The sequence below is a fragment of the Myodes glareolus genome, chromosome 23 (genome assembly GCF_982192425.1).
Source record: "Myodes glareolus chromosome 23, mMyoGla1.1, whole genome shotgun sequence".
Classification (NCBI taxonomy): domain Eukaryota; kingdom Metazoa; phylum Chordata; class Mammalia; order Rodentia; family Cricetidae; genus Myodes; species Myodes glareolus.
Genome location: NC_142048.1, coordinates 48,853,232 through 48,876,511, shown reverse-complemented (window position 1 = coordinate 48,876,511; position 23,280 = coordinate 48,853,232). Strand labels below are relative to the sequence as shown.

The window sequence follows — 23,280 nt, the reverse complement described above, 5'->3', positions numbered from 1 at the left end:
TGTGTGTGTGAAATTAAAGTACTTTGGAGGCTGAGACAGGATGCTTGTTCTGAGCTCAAGGTCATTCTGGATGACAGACAGCAAGCTCTAGAAACATTCTGGATAGTTGTGTGATATCTCATCTCAAAAATGTTTCTAAATTCTGCCCCTCCCATCATCCCCACAACTTCCCTCCCTTAACAAGAGTGTAGGGACCATGGAAGATGTGAGTGCTTCACTGTTTTCACAGTAGAGAAACCATTTTCCCATGGGCCTGGACTTGGCCATGTGTCTTATGGAGGCAGCAGAGAAAATGAGAGAAGTAAAGAATGGAATTTGACTCTCTCTAGACACATGGCCCAGAGTTCTTGGATGGGAAGCAAGAAAAGAGTGAAACCACCTTGGAAAACAGTAGTTCTAAGGATGTCCTAACAGGGGTCGTGACGGCTCCTGAAGCAATGAACAGCTTAGCCTACCAGCCTTGATAGTGGATGTTTCACAGATACGGCGCTCTATAAAATGGAAAGAGATTAAATTCATTGGGATTCTAGCTCAGCTACTATGTATGGTGTCTCTGATGTGTGGCAGCATCACGCCAAGACTCACATCTGTTGTTTTGGCCAAGCCTGGCAGAAGCTTGTGTTTGGTTAAGCAAGGACCCAATTTGGTCCTGTTCATCTCTAGGAAGGCACTGTCTCTGTGCTGAGCCTGTAAGCTCCAAAGTGAGTGGGTCTGTAAGGGGTCCTTACCCTCGCCTCGCTCCTTGTGGTCCCAGGGGAAATATTTACTTGCTCAAGGCTTGTTATTCTTTAGGAATTCTTGTTCCCCTTCCTACCAAAAAGAGAAAGGGAGAGTCAGGTTTTGGTCTGCTTTTGTACCGGAAGCAGTCTGTCCCTGTCGTCTGGCATTTTGATGAGCTGCAGTGGCATTGGAGCCTGTTTAAGGCTCTCTATTGGAGAAATAATTCTGTCTCCTGCAGACTTGCTACTCGGTCCAGTCTCCTGCCTCATTCTCTCTAACTTAGGTACTGTGTTTCCCAGGTGCTGGGTACAGTGGCCATCAGGAGGAGCAAATGTGGCTTGTATGTTGTCAGCAAATTCTGGATTAAAGTCTCTGCAGTTCTAGAAGGGGCAGGTGCTCCAGAATATACGATGTTTGACAGACACATAAAAACATGTATTTTTCACATTAGGACTCGGAGGTACCAGAAAACAGAGCTCAGTGCCGAAAAAGCAGGGCCAGCACAGACAGCTCTTCCAATTTACAGGCTCATTGAGACTCAAATTCCGTCGAGGCCGTGCCAAACAGTCGGCCTGTAACTCAAGCCATCCTGTGTCATTTCTGATCCCAGGAACTGGGAAAGCCCCATGTGTATCTGAGGAGAAAGTCCTAGATTTCTGTCACACTGCCACCCCCCACCGTGATGATCTCTAATTTGTCAAGGGCCCCATGGAATCCATGCAGAGTTTTTCTTAAGAGTTTAAAAATAGACTCCAAGGTGTCCAACCCTCTTAAAAGGAACAGGACAGACACCAGTGCCAACTCTGTGGGACCTGATACCCGGTCCTGGTCACCTCCCTAAATAGTCCCCCACGCTCGCCACCCCTTCACTCAGGGAGGCTGGGCACCCAGGAACTCACTGCAAGCTCACCACAGACCGTTAAAGGGGAACAGCGGGGCTTTCTCTCTCTTTTGTGCTGCCCTGACATGAAGGTTCAGAAGAAGCCACATGGGTGTCAGGGAGCCGTGCTGTGTTTCTTATGCAACTCGCCATAACATTATTTATCTACTCATTTTGCTGAGGGCCTCATACAATACTAACTAAGCCCAGACTGTGTCATTGAACTGCACCCTCAGCCATTCAACAGAACAAAACATTCGTTGTTTTCTGGGACATTTCCTAAAGATCCTTCCCAGTTCCTTGGCGAGGAGAGTGAGGAGGGCAGTTCCATATGCAAGGAATAACACTTTGGCAGCTCTGACCCTCCTGATGCTTCACGTACTCCCCTGGGTGGCCCACTCTTGGCTCCCAAGGGTGATAAACCTCCTGTCTTTCTCAGTAAAGGGCGGGGTGCCTCAGACACACCCTTATCAATGGTGCGCAGAGTCCTTAGGAGCCAGGGTGACTCCCTGTCTGGGTGGCAGACAGAACTGATAGAGAAGGGACCAGAGCAAAGCTGTTCCTGGGGATGGATGGGCAGGAGGATGCTACAGGGGCCAACAGACAGGCATGGGGGTACCCTGTCCACATAGCTGTATCTTGAGAGCTGTTTGGTAGTGTGGAGAATTGCACATGGAAGACAGTGCATGCAAAGCCCAGAGATCTAGGGACCCTTGGGGTCCTCTTTTAGGTCCCAGTTTTTCCAGGGTAGAAACCAGTTCAGAAACACTTTAGACCTCTGGGAGAAAGATTTAGAAAAAGCCTCAGCTGGGAAGAAGAGAGAGAAAGTGAGGGGAACGGTGTGTCCGCTGTCTTTGATTGGGTGCCCACCATGTCTCAGAGAGTGGCAGGCATCTTCTGTCTGTGGCCCTTGGACAGGTTTGTTTCCTTGATGTGGAAGGCAATGTTCAGAAATGCATTCTCCCTCATGGAAACGTCACAGCTCACCTGCAGTGGGACCAGCTCACAGCCAGGGTGTAAAGCCACCCAGGAAAGCAGGCTTTCTGCTTCCATTTAGTGAGTTCCAAGTCTTTGCTGTTTCCATAGGAAGCTTCATGGCAATGGTAGGAGCCTGAGGTGCCTTTGCCCTGGCTCACAGCTCTGATTTTCTGTCTTATGGAAGCACCATCTTGCATACCATATTAGTCAGCAAAGGTCACCCCTGTTCCTCAGCATGCTGGAGACTTGTTGAGCTGAGAACCTCATTCTTCTTGGGACTCTGTTTCAGGCTTCTGAACAAACAAACAAAACTCAAAAGCCTTCTCCCAAGTTTAAGCAGAGCTAAAGAATAAACAGCCCCTGGGGTGGGTAGGGAGGGCAGGCACAGCCTATAAAATGTCCATCAACCTGGGAAGGTCCTACCATACCCACCAAGCTACCCACTCTCCCCCTCCTTGAGATAACGCCTCACTGTGTAGACTGGACTGGCCTAGAATTCACCATCCTCCAGCTCCGGCCTCCTGAGAGCTGGGAGCAGAGATGTCTACCAAGCCCAGCTAGTTCCTCCTCCTCCCAGTGCAGTCTCCTGACACAGTTTCCTAGATTCCGTTCCTCAGTTGAGACCCCAGCCCTTCATTATGTTTTTGAAGTGAGAACACTTGAGAAAGACTGTTGGGGAAGACTTTGGCAAGCCTGGGAAAACCGCAGAGCCTGTGAAACTATGGGCTTGAAGAAGGCGCCGAGAATCGTTGCCAGCAGCTGCTGCCTTTCCTTCAGCCCACCAGTTCTGTGTTGTGAGTTGGAGAAGATTCCCATGGATGTTATGAGCAGCTTTTCTGGGCACAGTAGGTACAACAAGCTCTGGAAAGTGTAGCATCATGATGTAAGGTAAACAAACATACGAGATGAGAAAGAGCGAGACCATATTTATGGTCTAAGAGTGTCTGGGAGCGCCGTGACACCGGTGGATAGAGGGGACAGTTTCTTGTAGGGAAGCAATGGCTGTGCGTCCCAGTGCTCAACTAGAACCTTGGAAATCTAGCAGGTTCCACTGTCATCCCCGTGACTCCCTTTCTGAATTGCGAGTTGATTTGTTTCTTCCTTTGCAGCTGGAATGTTGTGTCCAGCCTGGTCCTCTCTACATCACTTTTTATCCCATGACATGTAGCATCCTGATGACAGGTAGAGACAGACTGTGATGTCAGCCTTGAAAATCAGCCCAGCTCTGCCAGTCATATAGAGAATGGGTGGGGAATCCAGACCACAAGGATCCGGCCGTCTCCGCAGCGGGGTGCTTATAATTCAGTCGTGGTGTGAGGCTACCATGCTGGGGAATTTGCTTTCCCTAGAGACTGACTCCAGGCTGGAGGAGCACATGGGTTAAGGGCCAGCTTTTCCTTCATGTTGGTCTTCCGTATTCCTCTTTACTCAGTACTTACAAAACAGCATGCCTGTGGGTGTGTCTTTTCTTCTCCTCATCCATCTTGGTTGTGTTCAGTGTCTGGCACACTGCGGCTCTCTCATCTTTTTGTCTGTGATTGTATACAATCAATGCAATTATATGCTGCAAGAATGCTGGATTTAGGAATTATAAGAATTAGGTCTCAAAATGGACTGGATTTTTTGTATTAATCCTTGAATATTTCACTTATAAGATTTCAGTTAATACTACTTTTCAGGCAGATACTCTGAATATGAGGAACTTTATAAACAAAGGTTGTAGAGTGTTTTCCTAGCATGCACAGACCCTGAGTTTGATTCCTGGCATGATTCACATGTACACACATACACACACACACACACACACACACACACACACACACACACAGAGAGAGAGAGAGAGAGAGAGAGAGAGAGAGAGAAATTAAATAGGAATAAATAATTAAATTTTAAAATAAGCAAACGATATGAACAGATGCATTGCTAAAACAGAGAGGTGGATGACAGGCACGCACCTGGAAAGGTATTATTACTTATGAAGGGAAAATGTGAATTAAAACCACCATGAGATACTCCCTATATCTGTTAGGGTCTAAACTAAGAATGTAGACCAACAGACAGGAGGCAGCCATTGAGCAAGGGGCCCCAAGAAATATTGGAAGCAATCCGTATGCTCCTTGTTTTAATTGGGGTGATGATATTCTAGAGGTGGGCTAATATCAAAACTCACCAAATTGTGCATGGTAAAAATGCAGTTCCTAATAAGTTAGTCACGCTTCAGATAACTTGAAAATAGCTTGTCAGTGCTTTCTGCAAGTCATGTGGTTTCTGAAAGTAAAAAACAAAACACATTATTTATCTTCCATTTGAGTAGGGTGCTTTCTCCCTCTAAATATTAATGTTAGAAAGGAGCTTTGCTATCCCCTGGGAGGTTCCACTGTGCTGCATTCTGGGCTGTTCCGGTAACCATAACTTATTAATTGCAGCACTCTCTCTGAGCAGGAAGGGGAGCCTGAGAGGAAGGGGTTTTTGTTTTGTTTTTTGTGGGTTTTTTTTTTTTTTGAGACAGGGTTTCTCTGTAGCTTTGAACTCTGTCCTGAAACTTGCTCTGTAGACCAGGCTGGCCTCGAACTCACGGAGATCCACCTGTCTCTGCCTCCTGAGTGCTGGGATTAAAGGTGTGCACCACCACCACTCTGCTGAAATATGGAGACTTACCTATTTGTTTCTTTTTCGTTGTTTTGGTTTTGGTTTTTGGTTTTTGAGACAGGGTTTTTCTGCAGCTTTAGAGCCTGTCCTGGAACTCACTCTGTAGACCAGGGAGATTGCTTGCCTCTGCCTCCCGTGTGCTAGGATTAAAGGCATGCGCCACCACCGCAGTTTTAAGGCGCACACAGACAGGAGATCTTTAGGGTGTTCTGTATTCCAGCAATGGGGAAGGTACTTGCAGTTCGGTACAGCAGTATGGGCATTCTCTAAAGTCTCATAGAGTGTGTCTGTGTTCAAATTCTGCCTGCAGTGGTGTTGGGGGCCTTGTGATATTTCCGGCTTCAGATAGATCTGGTTGCCTTTTAGACAGCTCTTGCTCAGTACTTAGGACATCTATTTGATGAACACCTTAGTCCATTCCGTGGTCTCTCAGCCATCTTATTTTGTCTTTCTGGTACCGCACACATTTTTTGTTTTGCGTGTATGTGATGTGTATGTGATGTGTATGTGTTTGTATGTAGATGCGTGTGTGTGTGTGTGTGTGTGTGTGTGTGTGTGTGTGTGTGTGTGTGTAGGTTCACTGCGTGAACTCATGTGTGCAGAAGACCAAAGTTAAGGTCAGGCGTTTTCCTTGACTTCGCTTTATTTGTTGAGGCAGAGTTTCTCACAGAGCCCAGAGCTTGTCAGTTAATTTCAGAGAGTCTGACCTGCCAGTTTCCCCGGGAATCCCCTGACTCTGCAACCCAGAGGCTGGGATTATAAGAGGCCACCATGTCTGCCTGGCTGGTGTATGTGTTCTGAGGTTCTAAACTCTGGTCCTCATGTTTTTATGGCAGACTTTATCCACTGAGCCACTGCCCAAGCCCACTCTACTCTCCTTAGGAACTTGACAGGGCTCTTTATGGAAGGATCTTCACTCAGTTTGGCTTGGGGCCCCTTAGGCCTCTGTTTCCTGGTAGTGACCTTGCCTGCACCATGAACCTTTCTGAGCTCAGCACCGCCAAGCTCCCAGGCGACTGAGGGTGAAGTGAGATCATGTCCCTTAGTTTACAGGTGTCCTGCTTTCTCATTCTTCACACAAGACGCTGCTGGACAAGTCCCACAGCAGGGTTGGTAAAAAAGCATTTGTGTGGTGTAGACTATCCTTGGAAGAGAGCAGGAACCTTGTCGCCTGGGGCAGCTTTCCTTGACCGTTTCTCATCAGTCTTGTAATATTATTGGTGTCAGTTCCAACACTATGACAGCCCCTGACGTGTTTTTGACACCTGCCCCCAAAATGACCACAGGAAAAGGTGGGTACCGACCCAGAGCAGAAACCTGGGTACTTGAGCCAGGCCACCTCAGAACTGGAGGCAGTAGTACCATGCCTGTCCCTACCTAACTCCTCAACTTCATTCACTGGAGCTCTGGCTCAGACTCCAGAATAAGCTGTTTAATCTGGAGTCTCGGATATGATGGAAGAGCTGGAAATATACAAATCAGCCACGGGGCACAAACAGACTTTGCTGAGCTCACGCTGGCCTGCGGCGGGTTCCCTGGCGGCCGAGGCAGAGCAAGAGCGCTGTACAGCTTGGAGCTCCACGGTGGCATTGGCCGCATGTGCCCGGCTCCAGCTTCAGCGACCGCACCTGCAGCTCGGTGACCTGTGGGGCTCGGAGGCCTGTGGGGCTCGGTGGTGCCCCCCCCTCAAACACACCCCGGGATCTTGGTGCTGGGCTTTCCCGCCTGGCGCGATAATGGAGTGAAAATGACCCTATGGCGTTAGCGGCGCGCAGGGTCGGGGCGCCGGAGCAGTCGTACGCGGAGGGGGGTGGGAGGCGGCTGTATTTTTAGCCAGATGCCTCGTAAGTTGCCCGCGCGCCCCGCGCCGCCCAGCAGATAACGCCGAGGGAGCTCCGGTGTCAGCGGGCGCCGGGCGATGGCAGCACGGCCGCGCAGGTCGGGGACAGACCCCGCGGTGAGTGTCCGGCGGCCACGCGGGCGGGGGGCGGGGGACGGGGGACAGGGGCAGGGAGGGCGCGCGCCAACTTTCCCGGCTGCGGGCGGGCAGGGACAGGCTGGGTCTGCGCTTCTGCTGCCTCACGCCCGCGGCTCCGCGGGATCCAGAGGAAAATTCCTCCCAGGCCTGGAGGCTACTGCCATCCTAGGCTGGGCCCAGGAGACGCCCGCGGGCACGACCTGTAGCTGGCTGGAGCCAAGGGGCAGCTGCGCTGGGCTGTGTCGCCCCTCGCTTAGGAGCAGAGCCAGGGTCCTGTGACTTCAACTGTACCTGGCATGTTAGTCTTGGCCCTGGCCGGAGCAGTGGCAAGCCTGACCCCAAGTCCTTAGAAACCCCCAAGTCCCCGAGGTCCCTAGGGAGTAGAAATAAATGGGGCACAGGAAAACAGATCTGTGCACGCCAGAGTCCGCCTTTGTGTTACTCTTGTTTTAACAATGGGAAATCGAGGGTCTGGCAACTTGAAGAGGCACGGGGCATCAAGCAGCAAAGCAGGAACTGGGCACTGACAGGCAGGTCCTCCTCAGTCTGGGCCTACCCAGCCCTGCACACACCTGCACAACCTCGCCTCCAAGGCAGGATGGGTCCCTTGCAGGGTCCTTTGGGGACTGCAAGGGAACCCAGGGCTGTCACTCAAACAGCTGCTTCTTTGGTGGCAGCTCTGATTTCCATTTCATCATTATCCTGTGGTGTGGTTGAGGCTCTGTGGACACTTCGCTAAGCTTTGGACAGCCTAGTCTTCTGGAAAGAAATTGTAAAATTGTTGGTAGCCCCGGGCCTTATTTCTGTTTCTTCATAATACAGGGAATAAACACCAGGGCTCCACAAAAACTGGAACACTGTATTTGATCGTGAGGCCTGGCGTAGGCCTGGAGGAACAAACCTGGGTTATGTTGTCATGGGTAGAACCCAGGACCTCGTACATTCTAGGTGAACACTCTTCCACTGAGCTATGGCCCAGCCTGCTGCCTGTCTTGCTTAGTCTGCTGGACGAGCCACCCCCACCCACCCGAACACAGGAGACCATCTTTCCTGGAGTTCCCAGGACGACTTTCTCAAAGAAGCTGCATTCTGCCCGGCTTTATTTCTGCCGTCTTTTCAGACAGCAATTGGATATTCGGGGCCTTGAGCAAAGGAAGTTGGTATCATCTCTAAGAGAAGCTTAGGCCTTCTCAAACCCTAGAAGTGTGACCAGGGAGGCCACAGGGACCTCTTACCGGTGTCCAGCCTCCAGTGGGTTTGGAGCCATGCTTGGCGTGACAAGGATACTGACATTCACTGTCACACTCCCAGAGTCTCACTCCTAGGGCACTGGTCTCCTGGGCCATTGCTATATTAGTACCGCTCCACTCAAGAAGTGCGAGTGTTACAGTCTGAGCCTTCCAGGTTACCAGGGTTCACCCAGTTTTACAGTCCTCTCTAACTTGCGTCTCAGCAACAGCTCCGTTCCCTCCTTCCCTCGTCCGTTTCCTTCCTTCCAGTGTGCACACATCCTCTGAAGGCAGGCAAGGGTCCTCTAGCTAGAGATGAACTTGAGAGGAAGCCTATGGGCACTTGTCAATGATAGCAGACCGGTTAAGAGAGAAGCTGTGGAATACGTGATCTAGATTCAAACCCTGGTCAGTGGGGCTTGACAAGTCACTTAACTTCTCTGTGAGCTAGTCACTTCTTCTGGTGAGGGAGGAGAGGGTAAAGGAGCTGCCTCAGAATTCTTTTTTGTTAGTTTCTTTTTATTTTTTTTAAACAATCTTTTTTATTCTGCATACCAAACCAGTTCCCCCTCCCTCCCTTCCTCCCGCTCTCCCCTCCTTCCCCCTACCCGACCCTCATCAGCTCCCCAGAGAGGGTGAGGCCTCTCATAGAGAGTCAACAAAGTCTGTCACATCACTTGAGGCAGGACCAAGGCCTTCCCCCTTGTATCTAGGCTGAGCAAGGTAACCCTCCATAAGGAATAGGCTCCAAAAAAATCAGTTTATGCACTAGGGATAAATGCTGGTTCCACTGCCACTGACCCCACAAGCTGCCCAAGCCACACAACTGTACCCACATTCAGAGGGCCTAGTTTGGGCCTATGTAGGTTCCCCAGCTGTCAGTCCGCAGTCAGTCAACTCCCACAAGATTAACTTGGGTCGGCTGATTCTGTGGGTATCCCCTTCATGGTCTTGACTCCTCTGCTCCTTCCTCTTTACAACTGGACTCCAGGTGTTTGATCCAGTGCTTAGCTGTGTTTCTCTGCATCTGCTTCCGTCAGTTACTGTGTGAAGGATCTATGATGTCAATTAAGGTAGTCATCAATCTGATCACAGGGGAAGGGCAGTTCCGGCACCCTCTCTGCTATTGCTTAGGGTCTTAGTTGGAGACATTCTTGTAGACTGCTGGGAATTTCCCTAGTGCCAGGTTTCTCGCTCATCCCATAATGGCTCTCTCTCTCTATCTCTTTCCTTGCTCTCTCTCTTCTTCCTACCCCCAACTCAACCTTCCCAATCCCTCATATTCTCCTCCCCCCATTCACTTCACCCCTTCTCATTCCCTTTCCACCCCCCCTCCATGCTTCCAATTTACTCAGGGGATCTTGTCTATTTCCCTTCCTAGGGAGATCCAGCCTCATGGAATTCTTGGGAAGAGCAAATTAACTGATGTTGAGTAATTAAAACATAGTAAGAGTTCTGTACTTGCATTGAAAGGAAGTTCAGAGGCATCATGTGGATTGAGTGGGAGGGATGTGGGCCAAACACATAAGAAAATGTATGCTGTGTCCTCTCTCCATTTCAATGCACGTGCGCCCCCCACACACACGGGAGGGTGAAGGCGTAAGTCACAGACAATCCCACACCAGTTTGGAATTATGATTAATAGAATGGTTATTTATTCAAAGGGGAAAAAACTTACAGATTACCGTCCCAGACAACAGCCCCTCCGCGCGAACAGGAAAGGAGTCCAGGGGCCGGAAACGGAGCCGGAAGACAAAGAGAGAGTGGAGGACAGCCGCTGCTTTTTTTAAAGGGAGAGACCACGCCCCAATGGGCTGGTAACTCAGCGGCGATTGGCTGAAGGAGCTGAAGGAACTCCCACAGCATCTCCCCCTTTTGTTTAAGTAAGAGAGTTCTAAGCCTACTACGCAATTATATACAATAAGTACAAACCTACGAAATTATATACAATAAATACAAATATCCTATTCTAACTAGCTTAAGTCTTGTATAACAAATAACTTGGCCAAGTCATGAAAGGAAAGTAACTACATTTATATAATCTTCAATCCCATCGAAGATCTGAGAAGGGAAATAATGTTATCTGAGTAATTAGGAAGTGCAATCAAACAACTTCCAGAACATGTACCAAATCGCAGAGACAACTGGCTACCTGGACAAACACCCAAAGTCACATTTGCAGCGTTGAAGCAACCAACTTTGGCTAAGGCCTGATGTAACTGACATACCATTTTCAAAGGCAAGAAACTTCAAAACTATCTTACCCTGTCTTGGCAGGATATGACAGTCTTGTTTTATCCATTTACGGATATTCTGTAACTCTGTCAGTAGTTGAGGTATGAGCATTTTTTTACCCAAAGGCCAGTTCTGCCAAGAAGAAAGGCTCCAGGTGAAGTGTCTTTGGTGCTCAACATTCTCTCGGGCATAGATCAGTGTTGCCAGGAGTGATTGTGTCTCCCTACCATAGAACTCTGAATTAGATTAAAGGCCATTTTCTACAGCTCTTTGAAGAGGTTGAAGATTATCTATCTATACTGAATATAATCTCTATATATCTAAAGAACCTGATTAGTCTAATTATAAATGACAAACTTAGATGACTGTTGATCTATATAATTCTCAATATCTATCTAACTTAAAGACTGAGATAATAAACAAGTGTGCAATAAATGAGGACAATGAGACCTCCAAATATAAACAATGTGCAAGTATACATTGCAATATGGTAAATATATATCAATACATAAACAATATATAAGTATCTTAATCAGAGGTAGAAGTGTACAATGCAATATGGTAAATATACATATATCAATACAATATATATATACAAATACATAAAAATGTTTTAAACAGAGGTAGAAGCATGAAGCATGCATGCATAAAATAGTCAACATAATTTAACTTTGTATCAATATATAAGAATCGATACCAATATGTTTGTCTAAAAGCAATAACTCACAAGTACAAATCTATTTATCCCATAATCCAATTATCCCTCCTTTTTTTTTTTTTTTTTTTTTTTTTTTTTTAGGATTCCTGTGCTTATAAAATTCCTCCCCCAACCCTCAACCGTATACTAATTATAACCAACCCCTAAATGATGTCCCTAAACCCAAGGACAAACTTTATTGGGAGAGGGGACGTCGTTCTCTAGAATTACTTCCAGCTGTCATGGGGGCGACGTTCTTTCTGGGGGATCCTGTGAAAGTAAAATGATGGTTAAATTTCAAGATCAATGTCTTTTAAAATTGCAAATAGTCTCTGAGTATTTTGTGGAGGTCTGGCCAGAATGTTGTACAAGATGTGCACCATTTCAGCACGTTGGAACCGTCTTGTGCAGCTGGTACCCAAAACAGGTCTTGTAGTAGCGCTATCAGTATCATGACGTCATATCAACCAGGTGGAGTTGTTGTTATGGGGCCCCATCTTCTTCCTGGAAACTTCAAATGTCACTGTAGGAAAAACTCATTGTTCATTGTGGAAAACTTAAACATTAATTATATAGACATATACATGAATACCTATATTCAATGAGAGACATGATAGATATATTTAATGAAGGTATGATAGATATGAAGAAAAGTAAAGATGTTTTCTAAACTCATATTTCTTTCTGTCCCATATCATGGCTCTTGACATGAGACAGAAACTCCAGAAACTCTGGGTTTTTCTTTAAACAACAGGCTTGGAATTAGAGAGGGACTGAGCCAGAGTTCAACTCTAAAACCAGCTCTATAAATTTAGAAATATGATTTAGTATATGGTACTTACAGAACCTATTCAGTTTTCTTGATAGTCCCTATTGGGCCGTTATTTTCCATCTGTCAGTATTCAAATATCCAGGGTCCCTTGAACTTTTCAAAGATCAGTGTTTTCCTGTGGAGATAAGAACAGAACCCTGCCCCCATTCTATATGCTTTTCTTACCACCTGTATGGTTATCATCATTGTAGATGCTGTCATTTCTCCTTTCCAAGAGGTTTCTCCTCTTCAAATCGAACCTTTATTAATTTTGATGGTATCCACAATTTTTCTTCTCCTGTGGAAACAAGAGCAAAACCCCTTCCCCAACGTAGCACATCTCCTGGCTTCCATTGAGAGGTCAGCACGTCTTTGAAATAAACAGGTTGGTTTAGTTCAGAAGTTTTTTCCATTATCCAATGCCTCTCTGCTGCTGTTGTTCCTTTCTCATTAGCATTAAGAAAATTCAAGGTTAATAAAGCATTATGCAATCTATTTCTGGGGGTATCTTTCATCCCTTTCTGTTTGTTTAGCATATCCTTTATAGTACGATTTGATCTTTCTATAACTGCCTGACCTGTAGGATTATTTGGTATACCTGTAACGTGTTTTATATTATAATAAGCAAAGAAGCGTTTCATTTTCTTAGATACATATGCTGGACCATTGTCTGTCTTTATTTGTGCAGGTATACCCATGATGGCCATAACTTCCAATAAATGTGTGATTACCGAATCAGCCTTTTCTGAGCTCAGGGCAGTTGCCCATTGAAAACCTGAATACGTGTCTATGGTGTGGTGTACATATTTTAATTTACCAAATTCCATAAAGTGGAACACATCCATCTGCCAGATTTCATTCCTTTGAGTACCCTTTGGGTTACTCCCTGCAGGCAATGGTGTTTGATTATAGAAAGAACAAGTAGGACATCTCTTTATAATGTCCTTAGCTTGTTGCCATGTAATGGAAAACTCTTTCTTTAAGCCTTTACTATTGACATGATGTTTTTTATGAAATTCTGAGGCCTGCAGAACGCTTCCAATCAATAATTGGTCAATTTCAGCGTTACCTTGTGCTAGAGGCCCAGGCAGACCGGTATGGGACCGGATGTGTGTTATGTACATTGGACAAAGCCTATTCCTAATTATGTCCTGTACCTCGATAAACAATGAAGTCAACTCTGTGTCATCTGGTATGAATTCAGCGGTTTCAATATGCAAGATAACTCTTTCTGCATATTGTGAATCTGTAACTATATTAAGAGGTTCTTTAAAATCCCTTAGCACCATAAGAATGGCATATAATTCTGCCTTCTGGACAGAATTATAAGGGCTTTGTTCCACCTTACTCAATTCTTCTGATTTATAACCTGCTTTCCCTGATTTATTTGCATCGGTATAAAATGTCCGAGCTCCAGTTATTGGAGCATCACGTACAATTCTAGGAAGAATCCAAGAAGTTCTCTTTATGAGGTTAAGTCTATCACTTTTGGGATAGTTGCTGCTAATTTCTCCCAAAAAATTAGCACAAGCTCTTTGCCATGGTTCATTATCTTCCCATAACTTTCTTATTTCCTCAGTAGTAAAAGGCACTATAATTTCTGCTGGGTCTATACCTGCTAGTTGACGAAGTCTCAGTTTACCTTTTATAATTAATTCTGAAACCTTTTCTACATAAGTTTTTAATTTTTTACTTGGTTTATGAGGTATAAATATCCACTCTAAAATAATATCTTCCCTCTGCATTAAAATCCCTGTAGGAGAAATTCTGGAAGGCAGTATGACTAGGATGGAACTAAGATTCGGGTTGACCCTATCCACATGTGCCTCCTGTAATTTTTCCTCAATCATTGTCAGTTCCTTTTCTGCTTCAACTGTCAATTTTCTGGGACTATTCAAATCCTTATCACCATCTAAGGTTTTGTTTAAATGAACTATTAGATCAGGTGTTATCCCAACAGCTGGTCGTAGACTGGAAATATCTCCTAACAATCTTTGGAAGTCATTAAGAGTCCGTAACCGGTCTCTCCTAATTTGTGCCTTTTGTGTTCGAATTTTCTCTAACCCTATTCTGTAGCCTAGGTAATTAATAGAATCTCCTCTTTGAATCTTTTCAGGGGCAATTTGTAATCCCCACCTAGGCAAAACTTTCTTTACTTCTTCAAACATACTTTCCAAAATATCTTCATTTGAATCAGATAATAAAATGTCATCCATGTAATGATAAATTATGGACTTGGGAAATTGCTTACGAATTATTTCCAGTGGCTTATTAACAAAATATTGACACAATGTGGGACTATTGAGCATCCCCTGTGGGAGGACAGTCCATTGATATCTCCTAGTAGGCTGAGAATTATTATAAGTAGGCACTGTGAAGGCAAATTTTTCTCTATCCTTTTTTTGCAAAGGTATAGTGAAAAAACAATCTTTCAAATCAATAACTATAAGAGGCCATCCTCTTGGTAATAGAGAAGGCAAAGGAATTCCAGATTGTAGCGGACCCATAGGCTGAATTACCTTGTTGACAGCTCTTAGATCTGTCACCATTCTCCATTTACCAGATTTCTTTTTTACAACAAACACAGGAGAATTCCAAGGGCTGGTTGATTCTTCAATATGGTTAGCATCTAGTTGCTCTTGTACCAGCTGTTCCAAAGCCTGTAACTTATCTTCAGCTAGAGGCCACTGCTTGATCCATATTGGCTTCTCAGTTAGCCATTTTAAAGGTAGGGCTGTTGGTACCTCTAAAGGTTTGCTATTGGCTGTGTGTTCTTGTACAGCCTGAATGGCTGGTGACCTTTTTCCATAATACCTCATTATATCCTTCCCAGAATTGTGAGTTCCTGGAACTACAGGAATGTTAATCTGGGTATTCCATTGCTGTAGCAGGTCACGGCCCCATAAATTTATTGCAATATTTGCTATATATGGCCTTAATCTTCCTATTTGCCCTTCAGGCCCTATGCATTCCACCCATCTTGTGCTTTGTTTTACACGAGATAGGGTTCCAATTCCCAGGAACTGAACATCTACCTCATGAAGAGGCCAATTCGGATGCCAGGATTCTGGAGTAATTATACTTACATCCGCACCTGTGTCTAATAAGCCTTCAATAAAAATGCCATTTATACAGACTCTTAGCTTTGGTCTTTGATCGTTAATATACGTTTGCCAAAATATACGTTTACTCTGTCCTCCTGAATTTTTTGACTCATTCTCCACATGTAATTCATCATTTAGACCAGTATTACTTTTTACGGCAGACATTGGAGTTTTTAATTTTCTTGGTGAGACACATTTTCGACTGTAACTGGGAATGACTGGGCCACTTTTGGCTTGGGGGCCTGCGAGAGGCCCCTCAAGGAGTTTCCCGATGGTATCGGGTTGCCTTGTCTGTCTGTTGTTGACCTGCATTCGTTGGACCAATGTCGGCCTTTACCGCATCTTCTGCATATACCTGAAGGCTGAGATCTCCTACTTTTGTCATTCCCAGAGGAGATATTATTCCTAGGATTTCTTTGCCTGCAATCCCTTTTCAGATGTCCTAATTTACCACAATTAAAACACCTGGTAGTTTGATGTCTCCTCATAGCTTTGGAAATCGCTTCTCCTACCCAGGATTCATCGTTATAGCTAAACATCTCAACATTCATTGTATGCTGTATCCATTCTTCCATTGGTGCTGATCTAGATCTTAAAGGCCCAATTATCTTTTTACATTCAGTATTTGCATTTTCAAAAGCTAGAGATTCAAGAAGTATTCGTCTAGCTTCTGGGTCTGTTACCCCTATGTCCAGAGCCTTAATTAATCTTTGCACAAAGTCAGTAAAGGGTTCTCTCTGTCCCTGCCTAACCCTGGTATATGATTCGACCCTTTTTGCTGGATCTTGTATTCTATTCAAAGCATTCAAGGCTGCTTTGTGACATAAGGACAGCACTTCTTCATCATAAAGAGCTTGGACCTGTGGATCAGCATATGCTCCTACACCAAGAATTTGATCTTGGGAAACCTCCACACCTTTTGCTCTTCCTTGCTGTTCCATATGTTTGGATTCTTCTCTGAAATAAATTCCAAACATCAAGGAAGGCCCATCATCTAAAACTGCAGACACTAGCTGAGAGAAATCATGGGGGGTAGCTCTGACATTAGAAGCCCAAGTCCTTATCATTTCCTTAACAAATGCAGAGTGCAAGCCAAAGTTAACGACAGCTTGCTTAATTTCTTTTAAATCATTCATTGCTATTGGTGTCCATCTAGCTTCTTTAACTCCCTTTGAGCCTTTGGAAGTTAACCCTTTGTCAGAATAAATTACAGGGTATGTTGTTAGGACCCTGGGTAAGCCAGTTCTAACAGCTGGTGGTGGCATTGTATCCTGTCCTTGTGCCTTCTTACTCTGTTCACCAGCTCCAATAGTTTCTTCAATCATTTCTAATCTTTTTATCATTGTATCCCTTAAATCCTGAATCTCCTGACCTACCCGTGTTTCTAGTAATTTCACTAAGGTATCAGTTTTTTGGTTCCCATTCTGGAGGTTCATTCTATCTGTTACCTTATCAAAACTTTGTGGTAACATCTGAACGTCAAATTCAACAGCCTGTACCCTTTCAGGTAACTTCCTAGTACCCTTGGACATGGAGTCAATTTTGTCTATCATAGTATCCACTTGTTCAGATAACCCCTGATTTTCAATAATTTTAATCCTTTCAACTAGTTGTTCAATATTAGTCCGTAAAAATCGTATCTTTCTTAATGATAAAATATTGAAAAGAAAACTGAAACCTAGCAACAAGTAAATTAATATATTCCCATAGTCATATAAACCTTGCATGACATAATCCATTGTATTAATAAAGAAAACAGTAAAATTGGCGTTGGAAACAAAAACTGCCATATTACCTCTTGTCTAGTTGGCGGCGCTGTTGCCAAGTTGCGACTAGAACCACTGCAAAGGTGACTTAAACAGGTCCTGTTTCAGTGTCTGCCTTAGTATTTGTTAAAAACTAGGAAATATAAGTTGCTCAAGAAAGAAAGTTTAATTAAATCAATTCCATACACGGAACCAGAAACCCAGAATCCAGGGGTAGAAAAGAGCAACCCGGAAGCCGCGTATGCCTCCACGTGACCGAGTCGTTCTGATTCACGCCACTAAAGCACCGCACTTACAAGGGAAATTTAAAAACAACTCAGAAAAGAGCAAACCAGGCAGGCAGAGACTGTCCCGAGCCTGTGGAGCTTGGGAGGCGTGGGGTTTAACTGAACTGCTGGCTCCACACACAGGGCACAGGCCGCAGCTGAGGGAGGTCTCGTGACTAGCCGAGCTGGTAGCAAACAGTTGAGTGGGGGGGAAGGGGGGGTTCTACAACCAAACGTGGGGCGCCAGATGAAGGCGTAAGTCACAGACAATCCCACACCAGTTTGGAATTATGATTAATAGAATGGTTATTTATTCAAAGGGGAAAAAACTTACAGATTACCGTCCCAGACAACAGCCCCTCCGCGCGAACAGGAAAGGAGTCCAGGGGCCGGAAACGGAGCCGGAAGACAAAGAGAGAGTGGAGGACAGCCGCTGCTTTTTTTAAAGGGAGAGACCACGCCCCAATGGGCTGGTAACTCAGCGGCGATTGGCTGAAGGAGCTGAAGGAACTCCCACAGCAGGAGGGGGGATGCTGAGAAGGAGAGGGGGGTGGGAGATGAAATATGAGGAAGGGATAAACACTGTAGCCGGAATGGGGGCATCCAGGGAGTGTGAGCACCTCCATAACCAATTGAGAATGTGGTGTGTCTGAGAACTGACTTCTTGTGACAGAGCGGGCCTGCTCTGGGAACCCCAGCCCAGCCTCCTTTTACAATGCAGCTTCCTGAGGCTAGGGATGAATGGTCTTCAAGAGGGTCCACATCTTTGTTCTAGTTCATCAGAGCCCAGGGACATGCAATGTCCTGCTACTTTTGCTTGTCTGGTTAGTATTGGTTCGAGTCAGTGGTTTTAATGGAAGGTGTTGGGTTCTTTTGACTCCTCCTGCCCTGTTAAACCGTTTAGATTGTTTCTGTGTGCACCAGGCACAGGGAGCTAAACTGGAGCAGTTGAACTAGACAGATGTGTGTATGTGTGTGTGTGGGGGGGGGAGTTGGGAGAATAAAATAGTAGAGATGAGTCTTGTACACCCGTTAGAACCGTTGCTCTGTGGCCTGGAACACACTCATGAATGTGTGTGGAGCGAAACCGTGAGCCCCTGCTGTGCCAGTGACCCCTTTATAACTCAGCCCCTGTATCCCAAGGCTTTTCACTTTCTCACCCCCTCTCTTCTATTCCGCCCACTCCCAACAGGATACCAGACTTGAAATAGAACCTCAGTAAACCCATTGTAGAATTAGAGGGCGTGGCACCCAGTAGCCAGAGGGAGTGACATCATTATCTGTACTTCACCGCGGGAATGCTGCTGTGTCCTGACTACTCTATCCGTTAGGAAATCAAAAGGACACAGCCACAGCAACTATCCAGGTGGCATTAGCCATTCTTCTTATGTTCACAGCTCTTAGTTTGATCATCTGTGGAAAAAAGAAGGAGGAGGAGGCCTGAAACCAGGTGATTCCTTTCTAGGCCTACATCAGCCTTGACACCATGCTCAGAGCTGGGACCTGTGGGACCGACTTGGATTAAACTGCATCCTTAGGTGCCCTATACCTGGAAAAATTGCCTCAATGCAAGTCAGGTTTACAAAAAAATAATAAAATAAAAATCAAGAGTAAAAACGAAACAAAACAGACACCGCCGAGAGCACACCTTGACACCACAGGCCTTAGCCGTGCACACCTGCTTAGACTAATACAGAACTGTAGAATTGGAGAAACAGTTTGCCTCTCCAAACCTCGGTGTAACCAACTCTAAAATGGGGATGACAATGGCGCCTACCCTTTGGGCTGTGGTTAGCACACTCACCTGGTCTGCACAAGGCCTCGAGTTCCATCCCCAGGGTTGGCAATGCACCTGGCCGAGGACTTGGCTGTGGTAATTATCCAGGTTATGCTCTGGAAGCTGCAAAAAGCCTTTCGCCACTCAACTGCAGATTGGCTCCTGCTCCCTCGCTTGTCTGTCACAGTTTTCCCATCATCAGGGCTCTGAACAGGCAAGGGTATCTGAGATTGCTTCTATTTTTATCTCCCCTTTCAGGTTTTTATCCCGAATCCCGCTATTGTTGTGCTGTAATGGCTCGTTGGTGGAAAGCGCCTCTTTAACACTCTTCTTAGGAAATAAATAACGCGTTTTCCCGCTAGTTGAGATCAGAAAACCCTCTGAGTCAGCGGTCATAGCCGTCATCGGAGAGAGATGCTGTGGTCTGAGTCTGCTGAGAACTGAACTCACGCAGACTCCCCCTCTTCAAAATGTTTCTCCTGTCACCAATGCCCTACTGAGGAAGCTGGCTCCGGGCCAAGGGAGGTAGGCCATGGCCTCGCAGTGAAATAAACCTGGGCTCAAAAGACTTAGTACTTGCCCCAAGAAGCGAACAATTAGATAACTAGAAAAAGATGTGTTTTAAAGACATCTTTTAATCTAAAGTCAAGTTCCTTCCCCACTATTTCTCGATGCAAAGATGATAAATGCTTAGTAATGCCCAGGAGTAGTGCCATACAGCAGGGGTGCTCAGTAGGACCTTGAAGGCAAACAAGATGACCACACAGACCAGAGTGCCACAGAGTCCTGGGGTCCAGAAAGTAGCCAGGTTCAGGCCTGAGGGATAAGGAACAGAAATGCCACAGGGCAACAGAAAGGAGGGAAGTGGGCCTCCTGGATCAATGGGCAAGTTGTGCATGGCAGGCTCAGGGCTTGGATTTGAACATACATCATAACATGTACGTGGGCCCCAGGAAGACAGACTTTGGGGACAGGCTTCAGTTCTCATGTTTGCTTCCCACTACAGCTTGTTCTTGCTGCTGGTGGTGACACATAGCCCCTCTGTGGACGGGGCTCAGCGCTGGCCTGTTTAGCAGTATTTGAGCTTGGTGGTTATGGACTGCAAGTCTTCTGAGTTTAGGAAGTCTGACCATTCATGCATAGTTTTCTGCAGCCGTGATGCCAATGCACCTCCAGCAAGATATCTTAAAGCAAGGGGTTTGCTCTCTGCCAGGCAGGATGCCCAAAAGTCTAAACGAAGCAAGAGCAGGGCCATGTCCTCTTCAAGGCCACCTGGCTTGTGACTGCAGTCCCCCTCTCCGCTGGTCTCCTCTGGGTGTGCCACTGCTTCCGTCTATGTAAGGACACCGAGCGCTGGATTTTGGGCTGGCCTAAGGAATCTAGGCTGATCTCATCTCAAGAGCCACGCTGTGACTTCTGCCCAGACTCTCTGTAAATGAGGACATAGCCCAGACTGTAGGGCTAGGGAGCGGACTTACCCTTGTAGGCACCACTCCGTTCACTACTGCATGCTCTCTGAGAGCATAGTACAGAAAAAGGGAGACAGAGGACTCACCTGCCGAAGGGAGGACACCATAGTGGGATTGTCTGGAGAAATGCATAGTTTGCTGCCCCTCTACTGTCTCATATTAAGCGCATTCTTGCGTGTCCCGCGGAATGAGTGCTGTGCTTGCCTTCTACATTACCTGATAGTTCTCAGAAGCATCACAAGGGTACAACAAAGGATTCTTCCTACTCTAGTTTTCAAACTGGGACCCAGGACATCTGTGGTGAGTCTCGCCCACCTTCCAGTTCTCTGTGCCCCACCATCTTGTCTACATTAACACTGTCCTTGTTGCCCTGACTCTCACTCTCTGGCTGGTATTCCTCTTCAATGCAAACCGGTGCTTTGGGCAGCAGGGCCTTGCTGTCTGTGTGGCAGATGACCTAGTGGCAGGTAGGAAGGGAAGAAGGACTGTGCTGGACACCTACTTGGCAAGGGACACCAACTGGAAAGCTAGGAGGTTAAGAACCTGGGGTTTGGGACTGGAGGGATGTCTCGGGGATTCAGGGCACTGACTGCTCTTCCAGAGAACTTACAACCAATTCCATTTGCATACATTCAACTGAAATACACACACACACACACACACACACACACACACACACACACCTTAAAGAAAAGAGCCTCAGATTTCAGAACTATGCTGCCTACCTTGGAGTCCAGCTATAACAGTGTTAACTGTCTCGTAGGGTTTTTAACTGAAGAATAATATCCACATATGTTATTCACTTCTGAAAATACAAGACAAAGCCCACGCTGACTTCTGTACCTGTGTTGCTGAATCTTTCGCGTGGAAGCCTGTATAATATCCTGATCCCTAGCAAGAGCAGGGAACCAGACAGGTCTGGAGATACAGGCCTGCAGTCCCAGTGACTTGGTAGGCTGAGGCAGGAAGATCGCAGGTTCAGGATACAACTGGGCTACAGAGAGCTCGAGGCCAGCCTGGAAAACTTAATGAGACTCTTACTCAGAATTAAAAGAGAAAAAGAAAAGGTCGCTGTGAGTGGGTGTGCTGGGGATGTAGCTCAGTGGTGGAGTGCTTACCTGGTACGTGTGAGGCCCCAGGTTCCATCCTTAACAGTGAAGAAAAAAATAAAGGGAAACTAAACCCAGCCATGTTGAATGTTCCCCATTGGAATTGGTTTGGGATCGCTCAATCCTTGCATGGCTGATCTTGTCAAAAGCACCCAAAGGAAGGGAAGCAATAAGGCAGCTGCCCTCCAAGACCTGGGGTGCTGACACCACAAATGGGGGTGTTGTGTGCACCAGAGTTTTCCAATAGGAGGAGATGACCATGCAGGACTATAAGATCCTCGCCACACGGGGACACTCACGGCCTCCTGTCTTCTTCCACAGGCCGATGCTGCTACCAGTTTCCTGAGGGCGGCACGCTCGGGAAACCTGGACAAGGCTCTGGATCACCTGCGCAATGGAGTGGACATCAACACCTGTAACCAGGTCAGTGGATGGACACAGACGGCACATCCTCTCGGGAGAGGAGTTCCTACCTGTGCCATGCCTGAGAGCTTTGGCACTTATCCTGCTGAACCCTTCCCAGAGCCCCAAAAGTCTCTGGGCATCTTCTGAGATTCACCCTGTATCCTTACTCCTTCTTAATGCCTTCCAGCCTTGGTCCCATAGAAAGGCCGCCCTGCTCTTTCAGTGGGACCCAGGCTCAGGCCCGGCCCATGCAGCCTCTCCCTTAGAAGATGCTGTGGATTCTGCTGCTGCCATAGACATGACCTTTGAAAATGAGCATAGGAGGAGCCCTAGGCCAATGCTGGAGCAATGGAGTAGGATCCCCTTTGCCCATGAGTAGTGCTTGGGGTCCTGAGCATCTGGAAGAGAAACAAGTCGTGTGGGTGACAAACCTCTGATTTCACCCTCTGTGAATTGATCATTTCGGGGACCTCCCAGAAGTGGAACCCATAGTATTTGTCCTTGGGGACTCGCCTCTTCTCTTTAGCACAGTGTCCTCCCATCTGGTGTGATAGAGGCTTGCTTGGTATCCCCAGAAACAACAACAAGCCCTCAGAATGCAAGTGGCCACTGTGTGCCCTCAATCTTCATGTCTCTGCGCCTCTAGGCTTGGCTGAAACTATAGACTATAACCTTCTCCTTCCTGGTGCCAAAATCCCGTTAGGACTGAGTTGGGCTTGTGCTGGCTTCAGTCCACAGCTGAAAGAGCAAGGAGGGTAAGGCGGATGGTGGGTTAGGATGGTTGCGATTCTGTCCATGGCAGTGAACTTGGGTGGTGGTGGTAAGTGTGGGGCCTGGGCTTGAGTTGGCAGACTGGCTGAGGAAAAGAATGCTGTCATCTCCCACGCAGAAAGACCCACAGCCATGTACACACAGACTTCAAAACGCTCAGGGGTTGAGCTAGGTCTCATGTGGAGGAAGGAGAGACTGAGCTGAAGTCAAGAGTGCTGACTACATTGCTTTGGACAAGGAAACAGGAGTATGGCCCGGGAACAAGGAGAAAGTCTTGATTGATGAGTCAGAGAGAGAAACTGGTCATCATTCATCCCACAACCCAGGAGCATCTCTCTGGACTGAGTGGGCAGCCCCAAACCCCACATGTCCCCATGGCTCTCTGTGTCCTAGCTTCTGTGCAACTTCCAGGCGAGTCAGAACCTTCCAAGGCCTT

The 23,280-nt window shown here is 46.5% G+C and overlaps 1 protein-coding gene across 15 annotated transcripts in view; it reads left to right on the top strand.

The window, feature by feature from the left end:
• The window catches only part of Ank1 (ankyrin 1), a 185,563-nt gene that overhangs the window by 78,900 nt on the left and 83,383 nt on the right, over positions 1-23,280 (top strand). For 14 of the 15 annotated variants that reach the window (XM_087900898.1, XM_087900894.1, XM_087900897.1 and 11 more), the window contains exon 2: positions 21,990-22,091. In XM_087900898.1, the coding sequence (XP_087757024.1) occupies positions 21,990-22,091 (102 nt within the window). Of the gene's footprint in view, positions 1-7,130; positions 7,185-21,989; positions 22,092-23,280 lie in introns of those variants that run through there. The other variant, XM_087900884.1, reaches the window with a different exon arrangement.